This window comes from Nerophis lumbriciformis, linkage group LG25 (assembly GCF_033978685.3).
Source record: "Nerophis lumbriciformis linkage group LG25, RoL_Nlum_v2.1, whole genome shotgun sequence".
NCBI classification, from domain to species: Eukaryota; Metazoa; Chordata; class Actinopteri; order Syngnathiformes; family Syngnathidae; genus Nerophis; species Nerophis lumbriciformis.
Genome location: NC_084572.2, coordinates 29,340,643 through 29,360,990, shown reverse-complemented (window position 1 = coordinate 29,360,990; position 20,348 = coordinate 29,340,643). Strand labels below are relative to the sequence as shown.

The window sequence follows — 20,348 nt, the reverse complement described above, 5'->3', positions numbered from 1 at the left end:
GTGGTAAAAAATGAATAATTAATCTACTTGTTCATTTACTGTTAATATGTGCTTACTTTCTCTTTTAACATGTTCTATCTACACTTCTGTTAAAATGTAATAATCACTTATTCTTCTGTTGTTTGATATTTTACATTAGTTTTGGATGACACCACAAATTTGGGTATCAATCTGATACCAAGTCGTTACAGGATCATACATTGGTCATATTCCAAGTGCTCATGTGTCCAGGGACGTATTTCCTGAGTTTATAAACATAATATACATTTTTTAAAAACAAAAGATTTCAAAAAATATCGACGTAATCATAGTAGTATAGACTACATACGCTACTGTACTTGGTATCATTACAGTGGATGTTAGGTGTAGATCCACCAATGGCGTTTGTTTACATTGTGACACCGGTGAGCTACGGTGTGTAGTGAAGCATGTTTAGCTATTCCTCGTCCTGCAGGGATGATACTTGTAAGAAACTCACTTTATTTGTCGCCATGGAGACAAGGATTAGTGATTTAGAAGTAGCTAAAACACTGCCAACTGGGGCTGGACGTTAGCCGCTAGCTAGCTAGCCATGTCTTAAGGCACCTCTTCCGGTGGGCGTTTCAGTGTTATAACTTCACCTTTATCGTTAGTTTTTAAGCCAAAATGCGTCCGTTCTCCCTTTTCTGTCTACACACTGTCTGCTTGTAAGTACTCTGTGATTGTGCACTGCCAAACATGCTCCTCTGATTCATTAGTATCGCGGTACTATACTAATACCGGTATACCGTACAACCCTATTCAAGATGTGGGATCTGAGCCGAGGATGTCGTTGTGGCTTGTGCAGCCCTTTGAGACACTTGTGATTCAGGGCTATATAAGTAAACATTGATTGATTGATGATTGATTGATTGAAGAGTAAATCCTCAGTTTTTCTAAAAAAAAATCCCACACATTACATTTAGTTCTTTGAAGACTCGAAACTTGTTGTTACATATTTAATTCCGTAAGCTAAACATGGCCCTCTCCTCCTGGCTCGTCCTGGAGTCGATGGTTGGTGTGGAAACACTGCATGGAAGACACACGAGCGTCTCCTCACCTCCGTATCCGCTGTCTCAAACGTCTGCAGCAGTGGGAGAGTTTGGCCCAAAGACACCTTGAGGGGACATGCAGTGTGTGCGTGTCTGTGATGGATAGGGAGGAATTCATGAGGTGGCATTTTTTAACACACACTCGGCTCTCATCAGCCTCTTTGCCTTCTTTACATGCTGGATCTTTTTTTTTTTTTTTTGTCCCTTTCGCATGACTTGTATTGTTCGCCTTATGTGTACGTGTGAGATTGTTAGAATTCTCCATGCAGTGTGGAGACATATAACACTTACTTACATAACACATATTTCTAGAGACACATTACTCTGTGGGGACACCTCGTTTTGTACGCACACAATACTCGCGTAACTTTGTCAGTACGCTGAGGGACGGCGTGGCGCAGTGGAAGAGTGGCCGTGCGCAACCCGAGGGTCCCTGGTTCAATCCCCACCTAGTACCAACCTCGTCATGTCTGTTGTGTCCTGAGCAAGACACTTCACCCTTGCTCTTGATGTGTGCTGGTTAGCGCCTTGCATGGCAGCTCCCTCCATCAGTGTGTGAATGTGTGTGTAAATGTGGAAGTAGTGTCAAAGCGCTTTGAGTACCTTGAAGGTAGAAAAGCGCTATACAAGTACAACCCATTTATCATTTATTTACTCTGGGGACGCCTATTTTTAGGGGTACACTGTACATTGTTCTGTGGGTCCACGCAACGCTGTGGGGACACATGCATTTGCAAGTAGTTCTCAATTAGTTTCTGCCTAGCCCCTCTAGGGGATAGATTTTTTTCCACACCCCCCTTGGAGTTAATGTTTATTATTTTATCTGTATGTGTCCAAAAAGTGATTTACTATGCATTAAATGAGCTGTTTGGAACTCTCTCACAGTTGCATTTTTCTTGAGGATAGAATGTTTTCACCCCCTAAGTGAATGTTTATTTATTCATCTGTATGTGTCACGATATATGCACTGCTTTAATGTAGTTTTGCAGGCACAAATGACTCTGCAGGGGACACCTGCTTTTGTGGGTAAACAATACGAGTGTGCTGATCAATTGGTCACCGACCAGTATCAATAGAGATTTTTTGCCGATATTCCGATATTGTCCAATTCTTAATTACCGATTCCGATATCAACCGATACCGATATATACAGTCATGGAATTTGTCAGGCTTGGTAAAAAAGGATAGGACTCAGATGCAGAGTAGGGAACTTAGACAGGCTTTTATTTTGACAGCTTCCTTTCACCTCCAAAGTCAAGGGATACAATATCTATCTTAACCAAAAAACAAATCGGCAAAAAAGGTTCCAAAAAAAATAGGAACAACCAAAAATCACTCCGAACGGAGGAAAACACAAAAGCAAAGACAAACTATAATTGGCGCCGCATATGCTATAAAATGTATAAACAAAAAAACGCTCCAACAGGAGGAAGAAACAACAGCTATGAAAAATTCTACACTATCTAATCTAATAAAGTTTTAACAAAAATTGTCACTCAAAAATTTGAGGAAAGAATGAAAAATAACTGAAACTCACCACTTCGGCTGAATAAACTAAATAACAAAAAAATCACACTGCTGAGGAGGAAGAAAGGAAAACTCAAAATAGCAACGAAGGGATTCAGGATCAAGGAACATAAGCACAAGACGAGGCAAGGCAAGACAAGGACATGGGCATGGATGCTAGAGAGCACGAATAAACAAAACAATCTGGCACAGAACAAAGGGAGGAGTGGGCTTATAAAACACATGAGGGTAATAGGGAACAGGTGGAAACAATCAGGGAACCGGGATGACGTCAGACTGATGACACAAAAGGAAGAGCAAGTGACCTGAAACGAGAGGAGAGTTACTTTTCAAACTAAAACATGCACAACACAAGACAGAAAAACCCAAGACAAGACATCCCTCACCGCGGTGTGACAGAATTAACACATTATTATGCCTAATTTTGTTGTGATGGCCCGCTGGATGCATTAAACAATGTAACTTTACCATGAATTGATTAACGTGGACCCCGACTTAAACAAGTTGAAAAACGTATTCGGGTGTTACTATTTAATGGTCAATTGTACGGAATATGTACTGTACTGTGCAATCTATTAATACAAGTTTCAATCCATCACTCAAAAACAAGGTTTTCCAAAATAAATCAACTCCAGTTATGGAAAAAAGTGCCAACATAGCACTGCCATATTTATTATTGAAGTCACAAAGTGCATCATTTTTTTGACATGCCTGAAAACAGCTTGGAATTTGGGATATGCTCTCCCTGAGATAATCCTGATACCCATTATAACTATAGGAAATACTATACTTTGACTTTCACAAAGTGCATTATTATTATTTTTTCTTAAACATGCCTCAAAACAACAGCTACAAAAACAATGAAGGCACACAGCTTCAGTCCAGAGTATACTAGAGCATACTTGCCAACCTTGAGACCTCCGAAATCGGGAGATGGGGGGGGGTGTGTTGGTGGTAGGGGGGGGGTTGTATATTGTAGCGTCCCGGAAGAGTTAGTGCTGCAAGGGGTTCTGGGTTATTGTTCTGTTGTGTTTATGTTGTGTTACGGTGCGGATTTTCTCCCAAGATGTGTTTGTCATTCTTGTTTGGTGTGGGTTCACAGTGTGGCGCATATTTGTAACACTGTTAAAGTTGTTTATACGGCCACCCTCAGTGTGACCTGTATGGCTGTTGCATAAAGCCGTAGATATTAAGTGACTGGGCCGGCACGCAAAGGCAGTGCCTTTAAGGTTTATTGGCGCTCTGTACTTCTCCCTACGTCCGTGTACACAGCGGCGTTTTAAAAAGACTTAAATTTTACTTTTTGAAACCGATACCGATAATTTCCGATATTACATTTTAAAGCATTTATCGGCCGATAGTATCGGCAGTCCGATATTATCGGACATCCCTAAGTATCAACCAATTTTCACGAAAAAGTATGTGATCGGCATGATTCTAAAGGACAGGAGTGCACTGCTGTTTTTAAGAAACTTGTGCAAAAAATCAGAATCAGAAATACTTTAATAATCCCCGAGGGGAAATTAAGATTGTCAGCACAATCCCATTCAAGAGCAGACAAACATTATGCAAATGTTAGTCAAAGATCCTCTAAGTCAGTGTTTTCAACCTTTTTGATGCGGAGGCACACCACCAACAGAAAACATTAAAAATGTAAACTCGGTAGTTGATATTGACAGTAAAAAGTCATTGTTGCAATTGTTGGATATGAATTAAAAGTTAAAGTTAAAGCACCAATGATTGTCACACACACACTAAGTGTGGTGAAATTATTCTCTGCATTTGACCCATCAACATTTATCACCCCCTGGGAGGTGAGGGGAGCAGTGAGCAGCAGCGGTGGCCGCGCCCGGGAATCATTTTTGGTGATTTAACCCCCAATTTCAAACTTTAATGCTGAGTGCAAAGCTAATGGGTCCCATTTTTATAGTCTTTGGTATGACTCAGCCGGGGTTTGAACTCACAACCTACCGATCTCAGGGCGGACACTCTAACCACAGGGTCCCGCTTTGTCCCGCAGAGGCGCTGGAGAAGCCCTACTACGCCGACTACTCGCCACTGCGCCGGTCCATCCACAGCGTGTGCACCAGCCACTACTTGGACCTCTTCATCACCATCATCATCTTCACCAACCTCCTCACCATGAGCATGGAGCACTACAACCAGCCTCAGGTAACCGTAGCAACCGGCCGTCCTTCGCCCGGACGCGAGTCGTTCACACGTGTTTTTGTGCGCCCTTTCGCAGTACCTGGTGGACATACTCAAGTACTGCAATTACGTCTTCACGGTGGTGTTCGTCATCGAGGCCGTCCTGAAGCTGGTCGCCTTAGGCCTTCGCCGCTTTTTCAAAGAGAGGTGCGCGCATGACATTTGACCCCCCCCCCTTCACTTTGCCGTCTTTGACGCCGACCGACGTGTGCAGGTGGAACCAGCTGGACCTGGCCATCGTGCTGCTGTCCATCATGGGAATCACGCTGGAGGAAATCGACCTGAACGCCTCGCTGCCCATCAACCCCACCATCATACGCATCATGAGAGTGTTGAGGATCACACGAGGTACGGCGCACGCCACGAAGAACGCTGCAGCCGCGTGTCGACCCTTGCCGTGTGTGTGTGTGTTTCAGTGCTGAAGCTGCTGAAGATGGCCACCGGGATGAGGGCGCTGCTGGACACGGTCATGCAAGCGCTGCCTCAGGTAAGGCCGAGGGAAAACATCACGCACGCATTCCGAGGAACGTTTGGTCGCTGTACCAAGATCCTTGATATGCTGTGCGGTTTTTTGGAACTTCCTGCAAAAACACTCGTCAAAGATCCTTCGTATGACAGGAACACTCATAATGTTTTAAGGGTTAACTGGCAACAATGCAAGTAAAAGATCCTCAATAATAAATAGGTTGATGCCATTTGTTGGAACCTTATGCAAAAAAGTCTATAATCCTTCGTGTCATATAGTTAGGCACCAACTGGTCAAAGATCCTCTGTATGACAAAAGTTGTATTGTATTATTGAATCTACAGCAGAAATGGCAGATCCTGAATTTCTTTTTGCTGTTTGTTGCAATTTTTCGTAAAAACATGAGTCAAAAATCTTATATATGACAAAAGTTTGCTGCTGTTTGTTGGAATCTGCTGCAAAAAAAATCCTCTTAAAGACAGGAGCGCATTTAATGATGCAAAAAAAAAATTATAGTCAAAGATTGTCTACGGCAGTGATTTTCAACCACTGTGCCGCGGCACACTAGTGTGCCGTGAGATGTCGTCTGGTGTGCCGTGGGAAATTATGCAACTTCACCTAATTGGTCCAAAAAATATTTTTTGCAAATCAATAATCATAATAATGTGCCGTTGTCTAGTGCCTGTGCTGTGTAGAGCTTGGCAGGGTAACTATGTAATACTCCATATCAGTAGGTGGCAGCAGGTAGTTCATTGCTTTGTAGAAGTCGGGACGCGTCAAGGATGGTTTGTCGTGATCCCAATATGCAGAGCACAGCGGGAGACAGCGTGCAGGTAAAAAGGTATGTAACGCTTAAACCAAAAATTAACAAACGGCAAGTCTCGCTAGGAAAAGGCACTGAAGGATAGGGATGGCTATGTAAAACAAAATAAAAACTGAACTGGCTACAAAGTCAACAAAAACAGAATGCTGGATGACAGCAAAAACTTACAGCGTGTGGAGCAAAGACGGCGTCCACAAAGCACATCCGTACATGACATGACAATCAACAATGTCCCCACAAAGAAGGATGGTGTACGCACAACTTAAATAGTCTTGATTGCGAAAACAAAGCAGGTGCGGGCAATAGCACTCAAAGGAAGGCGTGAAGCTGCTACAGGAGAACACCAACAAGACAGGAACGGTCACCAAAATAACAGCGCAAGACAGGAACTAAAGCACTACAAACAAACAACAACAAACTCAAAATAAGGCACGACAACCTGGTGGAGTTTAATTGTTTAACCTTTTCTACTGGTGGTGTGCCTCCGTATTTTTTTTATGAAAAAAATGTGCCTTGGCTCAAAAAAGGTTGAAAAACACTGGTCTACGGGACCAAGTGTACAGCTGTTTTTAAGGACCAACTGCAGAAATTCTAGTCATATGCTGTTTGTAGGAATCGACTGAAAAAACACAAGTCAAAGATCTTTCCTATGACAGGAGTGCTCTGCTGTTTGTAGGAATCGACTGGAAAAAAAACACCAGTTACAGATCCTCGCTGTGACAGGAGCACTCTTAACGTTTTAAGGGTTAACTGGTAAAAATGCAAGTAAAGGATATTCAATAATAAATAGTTTGATGCCATATGTTGGAATCTTATGCAAAAAAGTCTATTATCCTTTGTGTCATATACAAACATAGTTAGACACCAACTGGTCAAAGATCCTCTATGTGACAAAAGCGTATTATTGTTTTATTAAGAAACTACAGCAGAAATTGCAAATCCTGAATTTTTTTTTTGCTGTTTGTTGCAATTTTTTGCAAAAACATGAGTCAAAAATCATATATATGAGAAAAGTTTGCTGCTGTTTGTTGGAATCTGCTGCAAAAAATCCTCTAAAGGACAGGAGCGCATTTAATGATGCAAAAAAAACTCTTGTCAAAGATTGTCTACGGGACCAAGTGTACAGCTGTTTTTAAAGAACAACTGCAGAAATGCTAGTCATATGCTGTTTGTAGGAATCGACTGAAAAAACACATGTCAAAGATCTTTCCTATGACAGGAGTGCTCTGCTGTTTGTAGGAATCGACTGGAAAAAAAACACCAGTTACAGATCCTCGCTATGACAGGAGCACTCTTAACGTTTTAAGGGTTAACTGGTAAAAATGCAAGTGAAAGATCCTCTTGAATAAATAGTTGTATGCCATTTATTGGAATCTAATGCAAAAAAGTCTATAATCCTTTGTGACATATAGTTAGGCACCAACTGCAAAAGGCTGTTCAAAGATCCTCTATGTGACAGAAGCTTACTATTGTTTTTAAGAACCCACAGCAAAAATGCAAGATCCTGAATTTTTTTTGCAGTTTGTTGCAATTTTCCGTAAAAACATGAGTCAAAGATCTTATATGTGACAGTAGTTTGGTGCTGTTTGTTGGAATCTGCTGCGAAAAATATCCTCTAAAAGACATGAGCACCTTTTAAAGAACCTAATGCAAAAAAAAACTCTAGTCAAAGATTGTCTACGGGACCAAGTGTACAGCTGTTTTTAAGGAACAACTGCAGAAATGTTAGTCATATGCTGTTTGTAGGAATCGACTGAAAAAACACAAGTCAAAGATCTTTCCTATGACAGGAGTGCTCTGCTGTTTGTAGGAATCGACTGGAAAAAAACACCAGTTACAGATCCTCGCTATGACAGGAGCACTCAACGTTTTAAGGGTTCCATCCATTTTCTACCGCTTATTCCCTTTGGGGTCGCGGGGGGGCGCTGGAGCCTATCTCAGCTACAATCGGGCGGAAGGCGGGGTACACCCTGGACAAGTCGCCTTCTCATCGCAGGGCCAACACAGATAGACAGACAACATTCACACTCACATCCACACACTACGGCCAATTTAGTGTTGCCAATCAACTTATCCCCAGGTGCATGTCTTTGGAAGTGGGAGGAAGCCGGAGTACCCGGAGGGAACCCACGCAGTCACGGGGAGGACATGCAAACTCCACACAGAAAGATCCCGAGCCCGGGATTGAACCCAAGACTACTCAGGACCTTCGTATTGTGAGGCAGATGCACTAACCCCTCTGCCACCGTGAAGTTTTAAGGGTTAACTGGTAAAAATGCAAGTAAAATATCCTCAATAATAAATAGTTTGATGCCATTTGTTGGAATCTTATGCAAAAAAGTCTATAATCCTTTGTGTCATATACAAACGTAGTTAGGCACCAACTGGTCAAAGATCCTCTGTGTGACAAAAGTGTATTATTGTTTTTAAGAAACTACAGCAGAAATGGGAGATCCTGAAATATTTTTTGCTGTTTGTTGCAATTTTTCGTAAAAACATGAGTCAAAAATCATATATATGACAAAAGTTTGCTGCTGTTTGTTGGAATCTGCTGCAAAAAATCCTCTAAAGGACAGGAGCGCATTTAATGATGCAAAAAAAACTATTGTCAAAGATTGTCTACGGGACCAAGTGTACAGCTGTTTTTAAGGAACAACTGCAGAAATGCTAGTCATATGCTGTTTGTAGGAATCGACTGAAAAAACACATGTCAAAGATCTTTCCTATGACAGGAGCGCTCTGCTGTTTGTAGGAATCGACTGGAAAAAAAACACCAGTTACAGATCCTCGCTGTGACAGGAGGACTCATAACGTTTTAAGGGTTAACTGGTAAAAATGCAAGTGAAAGATCCTCTGTAATAAATAGTTTGATGCCATTTGTTGGAATCTGCTGCAAAAAAATATCCTCTAAATGACTGGCGCGCCTTTAAAGAATCTAATGCAAAAAAAGATTGTCTACGAGACCAAGTGCACAGCTCTTTTTAAGGACCAATTGCAAAAATGCTAGTCAAATGCTGTTTGTAGGACAGACAGAAGCTTACTATTGTTTTTAAGAACCTACAGCAAAAATGCCAGATCCTGAATTTTTTTGCTGTTTGTTGCAATTTTCCGTAAAAACATGAGTCAAAGATCCTATATGTGACAGTAGTTTGGTGCTGTTTGTTGGAATCTGCTGCAAAAAGTGCCTTTTAAAGAGCGCCTTTTAAAGAACCTAATGCAAAAAAAAAACTCTAGTCAAAGATTTTTAAGTTGTTGTTTAGTTATTGTGTTATAGTTGTTGTGTTATAGATATAGCTATTGTGTTATAGTTATTTTGTTACATGATATTGTGATGTATACTTAGTCTGTAGGGATTGTATTATTGTTGTTGTGTTATAGATTATAGCTATTGTGTTATCGTTATAGTGTTATATATAGTTATTGTGTTATAGTTGTTGTGTTATAGAGATAGCTATTGTGTTGTAGATATTGTGTTATAGAAAATGTACAAGTGTCACATTATGTCAGCAGCATTTTCTGCGTCGTGTTGTGATGTTGGCGTGTAGAACGGGGATAAAAGAGTGGCGAGTATCTATTTGTGTACGAGTGGAAAAAATATACTTTGTTGACAAATGTTGACTGAGATCCCTTAGGGTTTCCCAAGAGAATTTAGTCTGGAAGTATTTTAAGGTGTTTGAAAAGTATGAAGTCTACAATTATTAATAGTCCAAACACATTCAGAGTCAAAGCGGCTTTTTATTTGTTGGATGTCTGCAAAGTAAAAAACATTTTCTGCATTAAAGATGTCCATAATAAGATTATATAAACAATATACGCAAATGTGTGTAAAATATAACAAAATATTTCATTCATTTTAATTTCTATAATATTAATAATAACTGGGATTTATATAGCGCTTTTCGAAGGACCCAAAGTCGCTTTACATGTAGAATCCATCAATCATTCACACCTGGTGGTGGTAAGCTACTTTCATAGCCACAGCTGCCCTGGGGTAGACTGACGGAAGCGTGGCTGCAATATTGTCCTCTTTCTTCACTTTGGACACCCGTGACTTACGGCTCGTCTTTTTTAGGAAAGTAAAATGCTGCCAACAAAGTGTGAAATATTATTTATGTCTTCTTGTTGTTATTTTCAGTAGTTTAAAGTGCCCCTCCTGGATGAAATGCATCTTTTCCTGTTCTTGACTTAACAATGGTTGCACTTTCATCTTATCCACTTGTCTGTACGGCTTCTCCTTGGCATTATTGATTTTTTTTTTGAATAACCAAAATAAATAGACCCATTGTTAGAAAGTCCCACATTTTGCATGTTTTGTGTTTCTTATGACTCACTGATAAGAGTGTTCTGGCGGGCGTTGTGGTGTCCTACTCTGTTAAGCAGTCCTTGAACGCACCGTAAAATCACTTGTATCATATTCCTCTAAGTATACAAGAATCAGTTTTTGCTGAGTGTATAGTTTAGCGTGTTGGCTAGTCAGTTCAGTCTTTGCTAAATCTAGTCTTTTGTTGTGCCCTAAAAAGTGTTAATACTGTAAGTATTGTACTTATTACGCACCAGCTGTTTAATTGTAACGTGCATCTTAGTTGTAGTTTTCATTAACAAATTTGTGACCTGTATGGCTCTTGACCAAGTATGCATGGCATTCACTTGTGAGTGTGAAAAGCCGTAGATAATATGTGATTGGGCCGGCACGCAAAGGCAGTGCCTTCAAGGTTTATTGGCGCTCTGTACTTCTCCCTACGTCCGTGTACACAGCGGCGTTTTAAAAAGTCATAAATTTTACTTTTTGAAACCGATACCGATAATTTCCGATATTACATTTTTTTAAAGCATTTATCGGCCGATAATATCGGCAGTCTGATATTATCGGACATCCCTAATTGCAACCTTTGACTTATTGTATTTTTTTTGTTTCATTTTCGACATAACATGAAATCTTCCAGCATCCATAGGCGTGGTTGCTATGCAGATGTCGTGCAGCAGCAGCAGCAGCAAACAAACAAAGAGCGTATGACCTCATCAGTATGCTTGTAAATCATCTATTGGGGCCATCAGGGCGAACACGGCAAGGAGGCGAAGTGAAGTCACGCCGCCGCTCTCACTTCCTTTGTTATCAGAACAAATGAGCTCCAGATATCTTCGGTATTCTTAAGTGGGAGCATCAATAAAGCTTAGCGGGCCTGCGGCCTCTTTTTGTTTGTCTCTCTCTCTTTCTATGTGTGTCCCTATGTGTGTATCATGCTGTATATATGTATGTGTGTATGTATATGTGTCCGTCTAGGTGGGGAATCTGGGTCTGCTCTTCATGTTGCTGTTCTTCATCTATGCAGCTCTGGGAGTTGAGCTCTTTGGAAAACTGGGTTAGTGTGTGTGCACATGCATGTACAGAATGTGCATGTGTTTCAAACTGTGTGTGTATGTATGTGTGTGTGTGCGTGTGTGTGTGTGTGTGTGTGTGTGTGTGTGTGTGTGTGTGTGTGTGTGTGTGTGTCAAAAGCCAGCAGCTTGCGTAACCCGCATACATGTTTATGCATTAATTATGTCAATTTTTCACTCTGTCGTATTCCCACATCCGTCCTCCTTTCACACCAGGGGTGTCCAAACTTTTTCCACTGAGGGCCGCACAATGAACAATAAAAGCACGCGAGGGCCATTTTGATATTTGTCGTTTTGAAAACAATACCATTTTTATTGGGCCTCCCTCAATTTTGGTGATTACCCAAAAGGGTCTCAGTCATTAAAGTGTTAAAACATAATCGGAAATAAACAATGAAATATCTATCGTTCAACTTCAGATCTAGCCGTTGACATAAAGTTAACATTTTTTTAAATGTTTTTTAACCTTTTTTTTTTTTTCAAAGAAATCACTGTTTTAAGGCAAAAAACAAAAATGCAATTTTCTCCCTCAAAATATTCAAAGTACAATATTTAATTTGACGTAATTGGAGCCTTAAATAGGTCAATAATTCATAACAACATTGCTTTTAATTCATTATTATTTTTTGAGTTATGACAGTTTAAAAAATAACACAAAAAATGCAATATTTTCCTCTACAAAAATATTCAAAGTGCAATATTTGATGTGAAAGCCTTAAATATAAAAATAATTCATAAGAATCTTTCTTTTACTTTTTCTTTGAAATCATTAATATATTTTGAACAATGACAATGGTAGTTTAAAAAAACCCCATCACACTAAAGTTCCCAGGCACCCGAAAGGGTCTCAGTCATAAAAATGTAAAAAATAAGTCATACAATATTTTTTTAATTTTACACCTAAATCTGTAGATCAACTTCCGATCTCGCCGTTGACATAACGTTGAAAAAATATTTAATACCCTTTTTTTCAAAGAAAACACTGTTTTAATGGCAAAAAACAAAAATGCAATATTTCTCCCTCAAAATATTCAAAGTACAATATTTAATTTGACGTAATAAGCACCTTAAATAGGTCAATAATTCATAACAACATTGCTTTTAATTCATTATTATTTTTTGAGTTATTACAGTTTAGAAAATAACACAAAATTGTGCAATATTTTCCCCAACAAAAATATTCAAAGTGCAATATTTGATGTGAAAGCCTTAAATATATAAACAATTCATAACAACCTTTATTTTACTTTTTCTTTTAATACATTAATATATTTTGAACAATGACAATGGTAGTTTAAAAAAAAAAAAAAACACTAAAGTTCCCAGGGACCCAAAAGGGTCTCAGTCATAAAATTTAAAAAAATAAGTCGTGCAATATTTTTTTTATTTTACTCCTAAATCTGTAGATCAACTTCCGATCTAGCCGTTGACATAAAGTTAAACATTTTTTAAATGTTTTTTACCCTTTTTTTTTCAAAGAAAACACTGTTTTAATGGCAAAAAACAAAAATGCAATATTTCCCCCTCAAAATATTCAAAGTAGAATATTTAATTTGACGTAATAAGCGCCTTAAATAGGTCAATAATTCATAACAACATTGCTTTTAATTCATTATTATTTTTTGAGTTATGACAGTTTAAAAAATAACACAAAATTATGCAATATTTTCCCCAACAAAAATATTCAAAGTGCAATATTTGATGTGAAAGCCTTAAATATACAAACAATTCATAACAACCTTTATTTTACTTTTTCTTTTAATTCATTAATATATTTTGAACAATGACAATGGTAGTTAAAAAAAAACCCATCACACTAAAGTTCCCAGGGACCCAAACGGGTCTCAGTCATAAAAATTTTAAAAATAAGTCATGCAATATTTTTTTTATTTTACTCCTAAATCTGTAGATCAACTTCCGATCTAGCCGTTGACATAAAGTTAAAAAAAAAATGTAATACCCTTTTTTTTTTTCAAAAAAACCACTGTTTTAATGGCAAAAAACAAAAATGCAATATTTCCCCCTCAAAATATTCAAAGTACAATATTTAATTTGATGTAATAAGCGCCTTAAATAGGTCAATAATTCATAACAACATTGCTTTTAATTCATTATTATTTTTTGAGTTATGACAGTTTAAAAAACAACACAAAAAAATGCAATATTTTCCTCTACAAAAATATTCAAAGTACAATATTTGATGTGAAAGCCTTAAATATATAAATAATTCATAACAATCTTTCTTTTACGTTTTCTTTTAATTCATTAATTTATTTTGAACAATGACAATGGTAGTTTAAAAAAAACATCACACTAAAATTCCCAGGGACCCAAAAGGGTCTCAGTCATAAAAATGTTAAAAATAAGTTGTACAATATTTTTTTTATTTTACAACTAAATCTGTAGATCAACTTCCAATCTAGCCGTTGACATAAAGTTAAACATTTTAAAAATGTTTTTTACCCTTTTTTTTCCAAAGAAAACACTGTTTTAATGGCAGAAAACAAAAATGCAATTTTTCTCCCTCAAAATATTCAAAGTACAATATTTAATTTGACGTAATAAACGTCTTAAATAGGTCAATAATTCATAACAACGTTGCTTTTAATTCATTATTATTTTTTGAGTTATGACAGTTTAAAAAATAACACAAAATTATGCAATATTTGATGTGAAAGCCTTAAATACCTTAAATCACACTAAAGTTCCCAGGGACCCAAAAGGGTCTCAGTCATAAGTTGTACAATATTTATTTTATTTTACACATAAATCTGTAGATCAACCTCCGATCTAGCTGTTGACATAAAGTTACATATTTTTTAATGTTTTGTTTGCCCTTTTTGTCAAAACAAATCCTGTTTTTTATAGACTTAGACTTAGACTTAGACAAACTTTAATGATCCACAAGGTAAATTGTTCCACACAGTAGCTCAGTAACAATGGATGGAAAGGATAATGCACATAAGGGCACAAAAAGAAAACAAAAGGTATAAAGTGAAGTGAAGTGAATTATATTTATATAGCGCTTTTCTCTAGTGACTCAAAGCGCTTTTACATAGTGAAACCCGATATCTAAGTTACATTTAAACCAGTGTGGGTGGCACTGGGAGCAGGTGGGTAAAGTGTCTTGCCCAAGGACACAACGGCAGTGACTAGGATGGCGGAAGCGGGGATCGAACCTGGAACCCTCAAGTTGCTGGCACGGCCACTCTACCAACCGGCAAAGTGTGTAGATAAAAAATTTACCACAATAGCAATATAAAATATAACATTAATGTAATATTTACATATTATATATCCAGAATATAATATATACTGATATATTATATTGTTCTATTCCTTTCTAATTTCATATAATATATACAATATATAACAAATCCCAATTACCATGTACAATATTACAGCATATGTAACAGCTACAGCACAAAATAGAGAGTAGATCCAGCAGAAAATGTACATTACATTGGCAAAAAAATTTAATATACAATATTTCCCCCCCAAAAAAATATTCAAAGTGGAATATTTGATGTGAAAAAATTGGAGATTTAAATATCAAAGTAATTCATACCAACCTTGCTTTTAATTCATTATTATTTTTTGCACAGTGACAGTTTGGCGTTCAGACTAAAAGACCCAAAAAGGCCCTCACTCATAAAATAAAAAATAAGTCAATTATCAATATATATTATTTTTACTTTCAATGCTTAAATCTTTAGATTAACTTTATCTGTTGATTATACTTTTTTGGAGCAATTTTGAAGTAAAAAAAAACTGCCCACATGGCAGCTTTGTGTTATTAGTGTCAATATCGCAACATTTTCTGGTTACATTACTCCTGTTTGCTATTTTATTCTACTTTTTATGCTTTTTGCAACACTATTTTTTAGAAGGAAAAAAAGAGGCCTGCAAATGGCCCCCCGAGCCACACTCTGGACACCCCTGGTCCAAGCGCACCTTGCTAATAGCGTTCTCGTTCGCGTTCTAGAGTGTTCCGAGGAGAACCCGTGCGAGGGCCTCAGCCGCCACGCCACCTTCGACAACTTTGGCATGGCCTTCCTCACCCTCTTCCGCGTGTCCACCGGGGACAACTGGAACGGGATCATGAAGGTTGTTCCTCATGCATGAGTGCTTTGTTGTCGGCCGCTAAGTGTGCTTTATGAGACGAGGTGGAGCGTTAAGTGACAGCTCGCCACTCTTGTCGGAATAAGAGCGGCCTCGAAACAATAGCGGACAATTACTCTCAAGGTCTTTCGTCTAGCCATGTCTCCCCCTGTGGGTGGATGCTGGTAGTGCATGCTTTTAAACAAATTCATTAAATAGAAGTGAAGTCTATTATATTTATATAGCGCTTAGAAACTAAGAATAAAATGACATTTATATATTATGTCAAGAACACTTCAAAGGAAGTTAAGTTAAGCACACAATCACACAATACAATATTAAATGTAACTAATTAATGTAACTAATAATGTTGGTTTCAGCTATTATTTTTCCATGTTGTCATTGTAAGAGCCGTGTAATAGTTTTCTTAACAAAAAAGATTGTATTGTAAAAATATGTATTTGTTTTTCAACTAGTTTTTAATAAAAAATAGGTATAGATAAGATAACAATGAGTTATAAAAAAAAAACGCACTACCGAGCCAGTAAGATCTGAAAAGTCCGAAAAAGAAAGATATGATATTGTCTGCTCACAGATGCCACCTGGTGGTTGTTTGAGCGTACTGCAGCTAGTCCCGAGCAGTTCCGCTCTTTGATGTTTTTTAGTCGCTCGCAGGATTCGCACAGGAATGAGGCAAAAATACGAGCATAGCTATGCGAGCTACATGTCGACATTACATTTTGACATAATGCTAGGTTAGCAAAATTAGCATAGTTGCAGTATGTGAGCAACATGCTAAACTGATACGTTAAGGTGAGCATCACTTGCATAGCTATGCGAGCGACATGCTAACATGGCGTTTTAACGTCATGCTAGGTTAGCAATATTAGCATAACTATGTGAGCTACACGTAAATATGACGCCTTAATATCATGCCCGATTAGTAACACTGGCATAGCTACGCGAGCTACATGTTAACATCACATTTTAACATCATGCTAGGTTAACAAAATTAGCATAGCTATCTGAACGACATGCTAAACTGACACTTTTAACAATATGCTCGGTTATCAATACTAGCATAGCTATGCAAGATACATGTTAAAATTACATTTTAGCATCATGCTAGGTTAACAAAATTAGCATAGCTATCTAGACGACATGCTAAACTGACACTTTAACAATATGCTCGGTTAGCAACACTAACATAGCTATGCAAGCTACGTGTTAACATTACATTTTGAAATCTTGTTGCAAGCTGAATGCTAACATTGTATTTTAACGTCACGCTAGATTAGCAACGCTAACATAGCTATGCACGCTACATGTAAATATCACATTTTAACATCATGCTAGGTTAAGAAAATTAGCATAGCTATCTGAACGACATACTAGCATAGCTATGCAAGCTACATGTTAACATTACATTTTGACACCTTGTTGCAAGCTAAATGCTAACATTATATTTTAACGTGCTAAACTTAAATTAGCAACACTAGCATAGCTATGCGAGCTACATGATAACATTACATTTTAACATCATGCTCGGTTAACAATACTAGCATAGCTATGCGAGCTGCATGTTAACATTACATTTTAACATCTTCTTCCAAGCCGAACGCTAACATTATATTTTAACATCACGCTAGATTAGCTATGCTAACATAGCTATGCGAGCTACATGTTAACATCAAACCTTAACGTCAAGATAGGTTAGCAAAATTACCATAGCTATGTGAGCTACATGCTAACATTATTATTAATATTGTGAATATAATATTAAATATTATTTTTAATTTACATTTAAATGTAAATATTTAAATAAAAATATTATTATACTGTGTTATTATTATTTGAGTAAAAATTAATATAAATCTAAGTCCAATGTTTTGTTAAATAACCAATTAAGTGAATTATTGGGGTGTAACAATTTGTATTGAGTAAACTATACTGCTGTCAGCCACTAGGGGGCTTGTTATTATACAATGTCCTATTACTGTGTGTGAGGTATTAACAAGCGTTATAAACATGGGCACCTTGTGATGCCTTCAAGGACACCCTGCGGGAGTGCCGCCCCGAGGACCGCCACTGCCTCACCTACCTGCCGCTGATCTCGCCCGTCTACTTCGTCACCTTCGTGCTGACAGCTCAGTTCGTGCTGGTCAACGTGGTGGTGGCCGTCCTCATGAAGCACTTGGAGGACAGCAACAAGGAGGCGGCGCTGGAAGAGATGGAGGAGAGGCGGGAGCGCGAGGAGGCCAACAGGAGGAGCAGCACCGTGTCGCTGGGCGGAGACGCTGGCAACAACGGGGACGCACCTGCCCAGGTTGAAAAAAAAAGTTTGCTTTTTCGGCGGTCTGTCATGTGTAAAAAAAAAAAAAAAAGATGATGATGGTAATGATGGCGGATCTCACGCTGCAGGTGCAGGTGGAGGACGAGGGCCGTTGCCGTGGAAACCTGCTGAGCATCGGCCGCATGCTGTCATTGCCTAGTGACAGCTACACCCAGCCGCTCAGATGTCCTCCTTTTCCTCCTGTTGGCGTGGAGAGCTACACAGCCTACAGCTACTCAGGTCTGCACTGGTCAATAAATATGTTTTGTTATTTATCCATTTTTTAAAAATGTGTCACATGACACACAATTATGTCGATGACGTGTGTTGTCCAAAACCTAACCTCAATGCTGCATTTCCGACAGTTAAAAGTGCCTACCGTATTTTTCGGAGTATAAGTCGCACCGGAGGATAAGTCGCACCTGCCGAAAATGCATTATAAAGAAGGAAAAAAACATATATAAGTCACACTGGAGCCCGGCCAAACTATGAAAAAAACTGCGACTTATAGTCTGAAAAATACGGTAATTTGGTGGGTTTTTTGTGAATAGAAGGCTCTCATATTGTTAAAACCATTATTTAAAATGTCTCAAAAGGGTTTTTTATAGAGATGTCCGATAATGGCTTTTTTGCCGATATTCCGATATTGTCCAACTCTTAATTACAGATTACGATATCAACCGATACCGATCTATACAGTCGTGGAATTAACACATTATTATGCCTAATTTTGTTGTGATGCCCCGCTGGATGCATTAAACAATGTAACTTCACCATGAATTGATTAACGTGGACCCCGACTTAAACAAGTTGAAGGAGGGGAGGGGCGGGGTTTGGTGGTAGCGGGGAATGTATATTGTAGCGTCCCGGAAGAGTTAGTGCTGCAAGGGGTTCTGGGTATTTGTTCTGTTGTGTTTATGTTGTGTTACGGTGCGGATGTTTTTGTCATTCTTGTTTGGTGTGGGTTCACAGTGTGGCGCATATTTGTACCAGTGTTAAAGTTGTTTATACGGCCACCCTCAGTGTGACCTGTATGGCTTTTGATCAAGTATGCGTTCCATTCACTTGTGTGTGTGTGTGTGTGTGTGTGTGTGTGTGTGTGTGTAAAAGCCGCATATATTATGTAAATGGACCGGCACGCAAAGGCAGTGCCTTTAAGGTTTATTGGCGCTCTGTACTTCTCCCTACGTCCGTGTACACAGCGGCGTTTAAAAACGTCATAAATTTTGAAACTGATACCGATAATTTCCGATATTACATTTTTAAAGCATTTATCGGCCGATAATATCGGCAGCCCGATATTATTGGACATCTCTAGTTTTTTATGCTCCAGCTATGAAAATATTTGATTTATAATCAAAAATTCCTTTATCAAATCCGATTGCTCTGAGCTTATCCAACAGTATAGCGTGGATCCAACAGTATAGTGTGGAGTAGACGCAGCATTGGCTGCTGTGACGCGAGAAATTCGGCCGCCATCTTGAAGTGGTGATGAGGAGCCGGCAAGCAGCCTAAACTGACAGTTAACAGGTAGAAAACAAAGATGCCGGGCTGGTGTTCAGTGTTTTCCTGCTCAAATGTGAGGACTATTGAAAATAGGAATCGGGGGATTAGTTTTCATAAAACTCATCGAGCTGGATGCAATCTTACTTGGAGGGGAGGCAACAGGTGGTAGATGTGAAGGGCACCACATCCCCCTCTCTCAGTAAGCTGTGGAGTCCCCCAAGGCAGTATATTAGGGCTTTTACTGTTCCTAGTATACAAACCCCGTTTCCATATGAGTTGGGAAATTGTGTTAGATGTAAATATAAACGGAATACAATGATTTGCAAATCCTTTTCAACCCATATTCAGTTGAATATGCTACAAAGACAACATATTTGATGTTCAAACTGATAAACTTTATTTTTCTTTTGCAAATAATAATTAACTTAGAATTTCATGGCTGCAACACGTGCCAAAGTAGTTGGGAAAGGGCATGTTCACCACTGTGTTACATGGCCTTTCCTTTTAACAACACTCAGTAAAGGTTTGGGAACTGAGGAGACACATTTTTGAAGCTTCTCAGGTGGAATTATTTCCCATTCTTGCTTGATGTACAGCTTAAGTTGTTCAACAGTCCGGGGGTCTCCGTTGTGGTATTTTAGGCTTCATAATGCGCCACAAATTTTCAATGGGAGACAGGTCTGGACTACAGGCAGGCCAGTCTAGTACCCGCACTCTTTTACTATGAAGCCACGTTGATGTAACACGTGGCTTGGCATTGTCTTGCTGAAATAAGCAGGGGCGTCCATGGTAACGTTGCTTGGATGGCAACATATGTTGCTCCAAAACCTGTATGTATCTTTCAGCATTAGTGGTGCCTTCACAGATGTGTAAGTTACCCATGTCTTGGGCACTAATACACCCCCATACCATCACACATGCTGCCTTTTACACTTTGCGC

At 38.7% G+C, this 20,348-nt stretch overlaps 1 protein-coding gene across 2 annotated transcripts in view; it reads left to right on the top strand.

Annotated features, from left to right (window-relative positions):
• LOC133621796 (voltage-dependent T-type calcium channel subunit alpha-1H-like) overlaps positions 1-20,348 on the top strand; it is a 108,302-nt gene that overhangs the window by 81,047 nt on the left and 6,907 nt on the right. For both annotated transcript variants that reach the window (XR_012051168.1, XM_072916083.1), the window contains exons 24-31: positions 4,618-4,769; positions 4,843-4,952; positions 5,020-5,153; positions 5,222-5,292; positions 11,375-11,453; positions 15,455-15,576; positions 17,624-17,896; positions 17,992-18,142. Coding sequence is in view for 1 of the 2 variants with exons in the window: in XM_072916083.1 (XP_072772184.1) it covers positions 4,618-4,769; positions 4,843-4,952; positions 5,020-5,153; positions 5,222-5,292; positions 11,375-11,453; positions 15,455-15,576; positions 17,624-17,896; positions 17,992-18,142 (1,092 nt within the window). In the remaining variant the exon portion in view is untranslated. The remainder of the gene's footprint in view (positions 1-4,617; positions 4,770-4,842; positions 4,953-5,019; positions 5,154-5,221; positions 5,293-11,374; positions 11,454-15,454; positions 15,577-17,623; positions 17,897-17,991; positions 18,143-20,348) is intronic.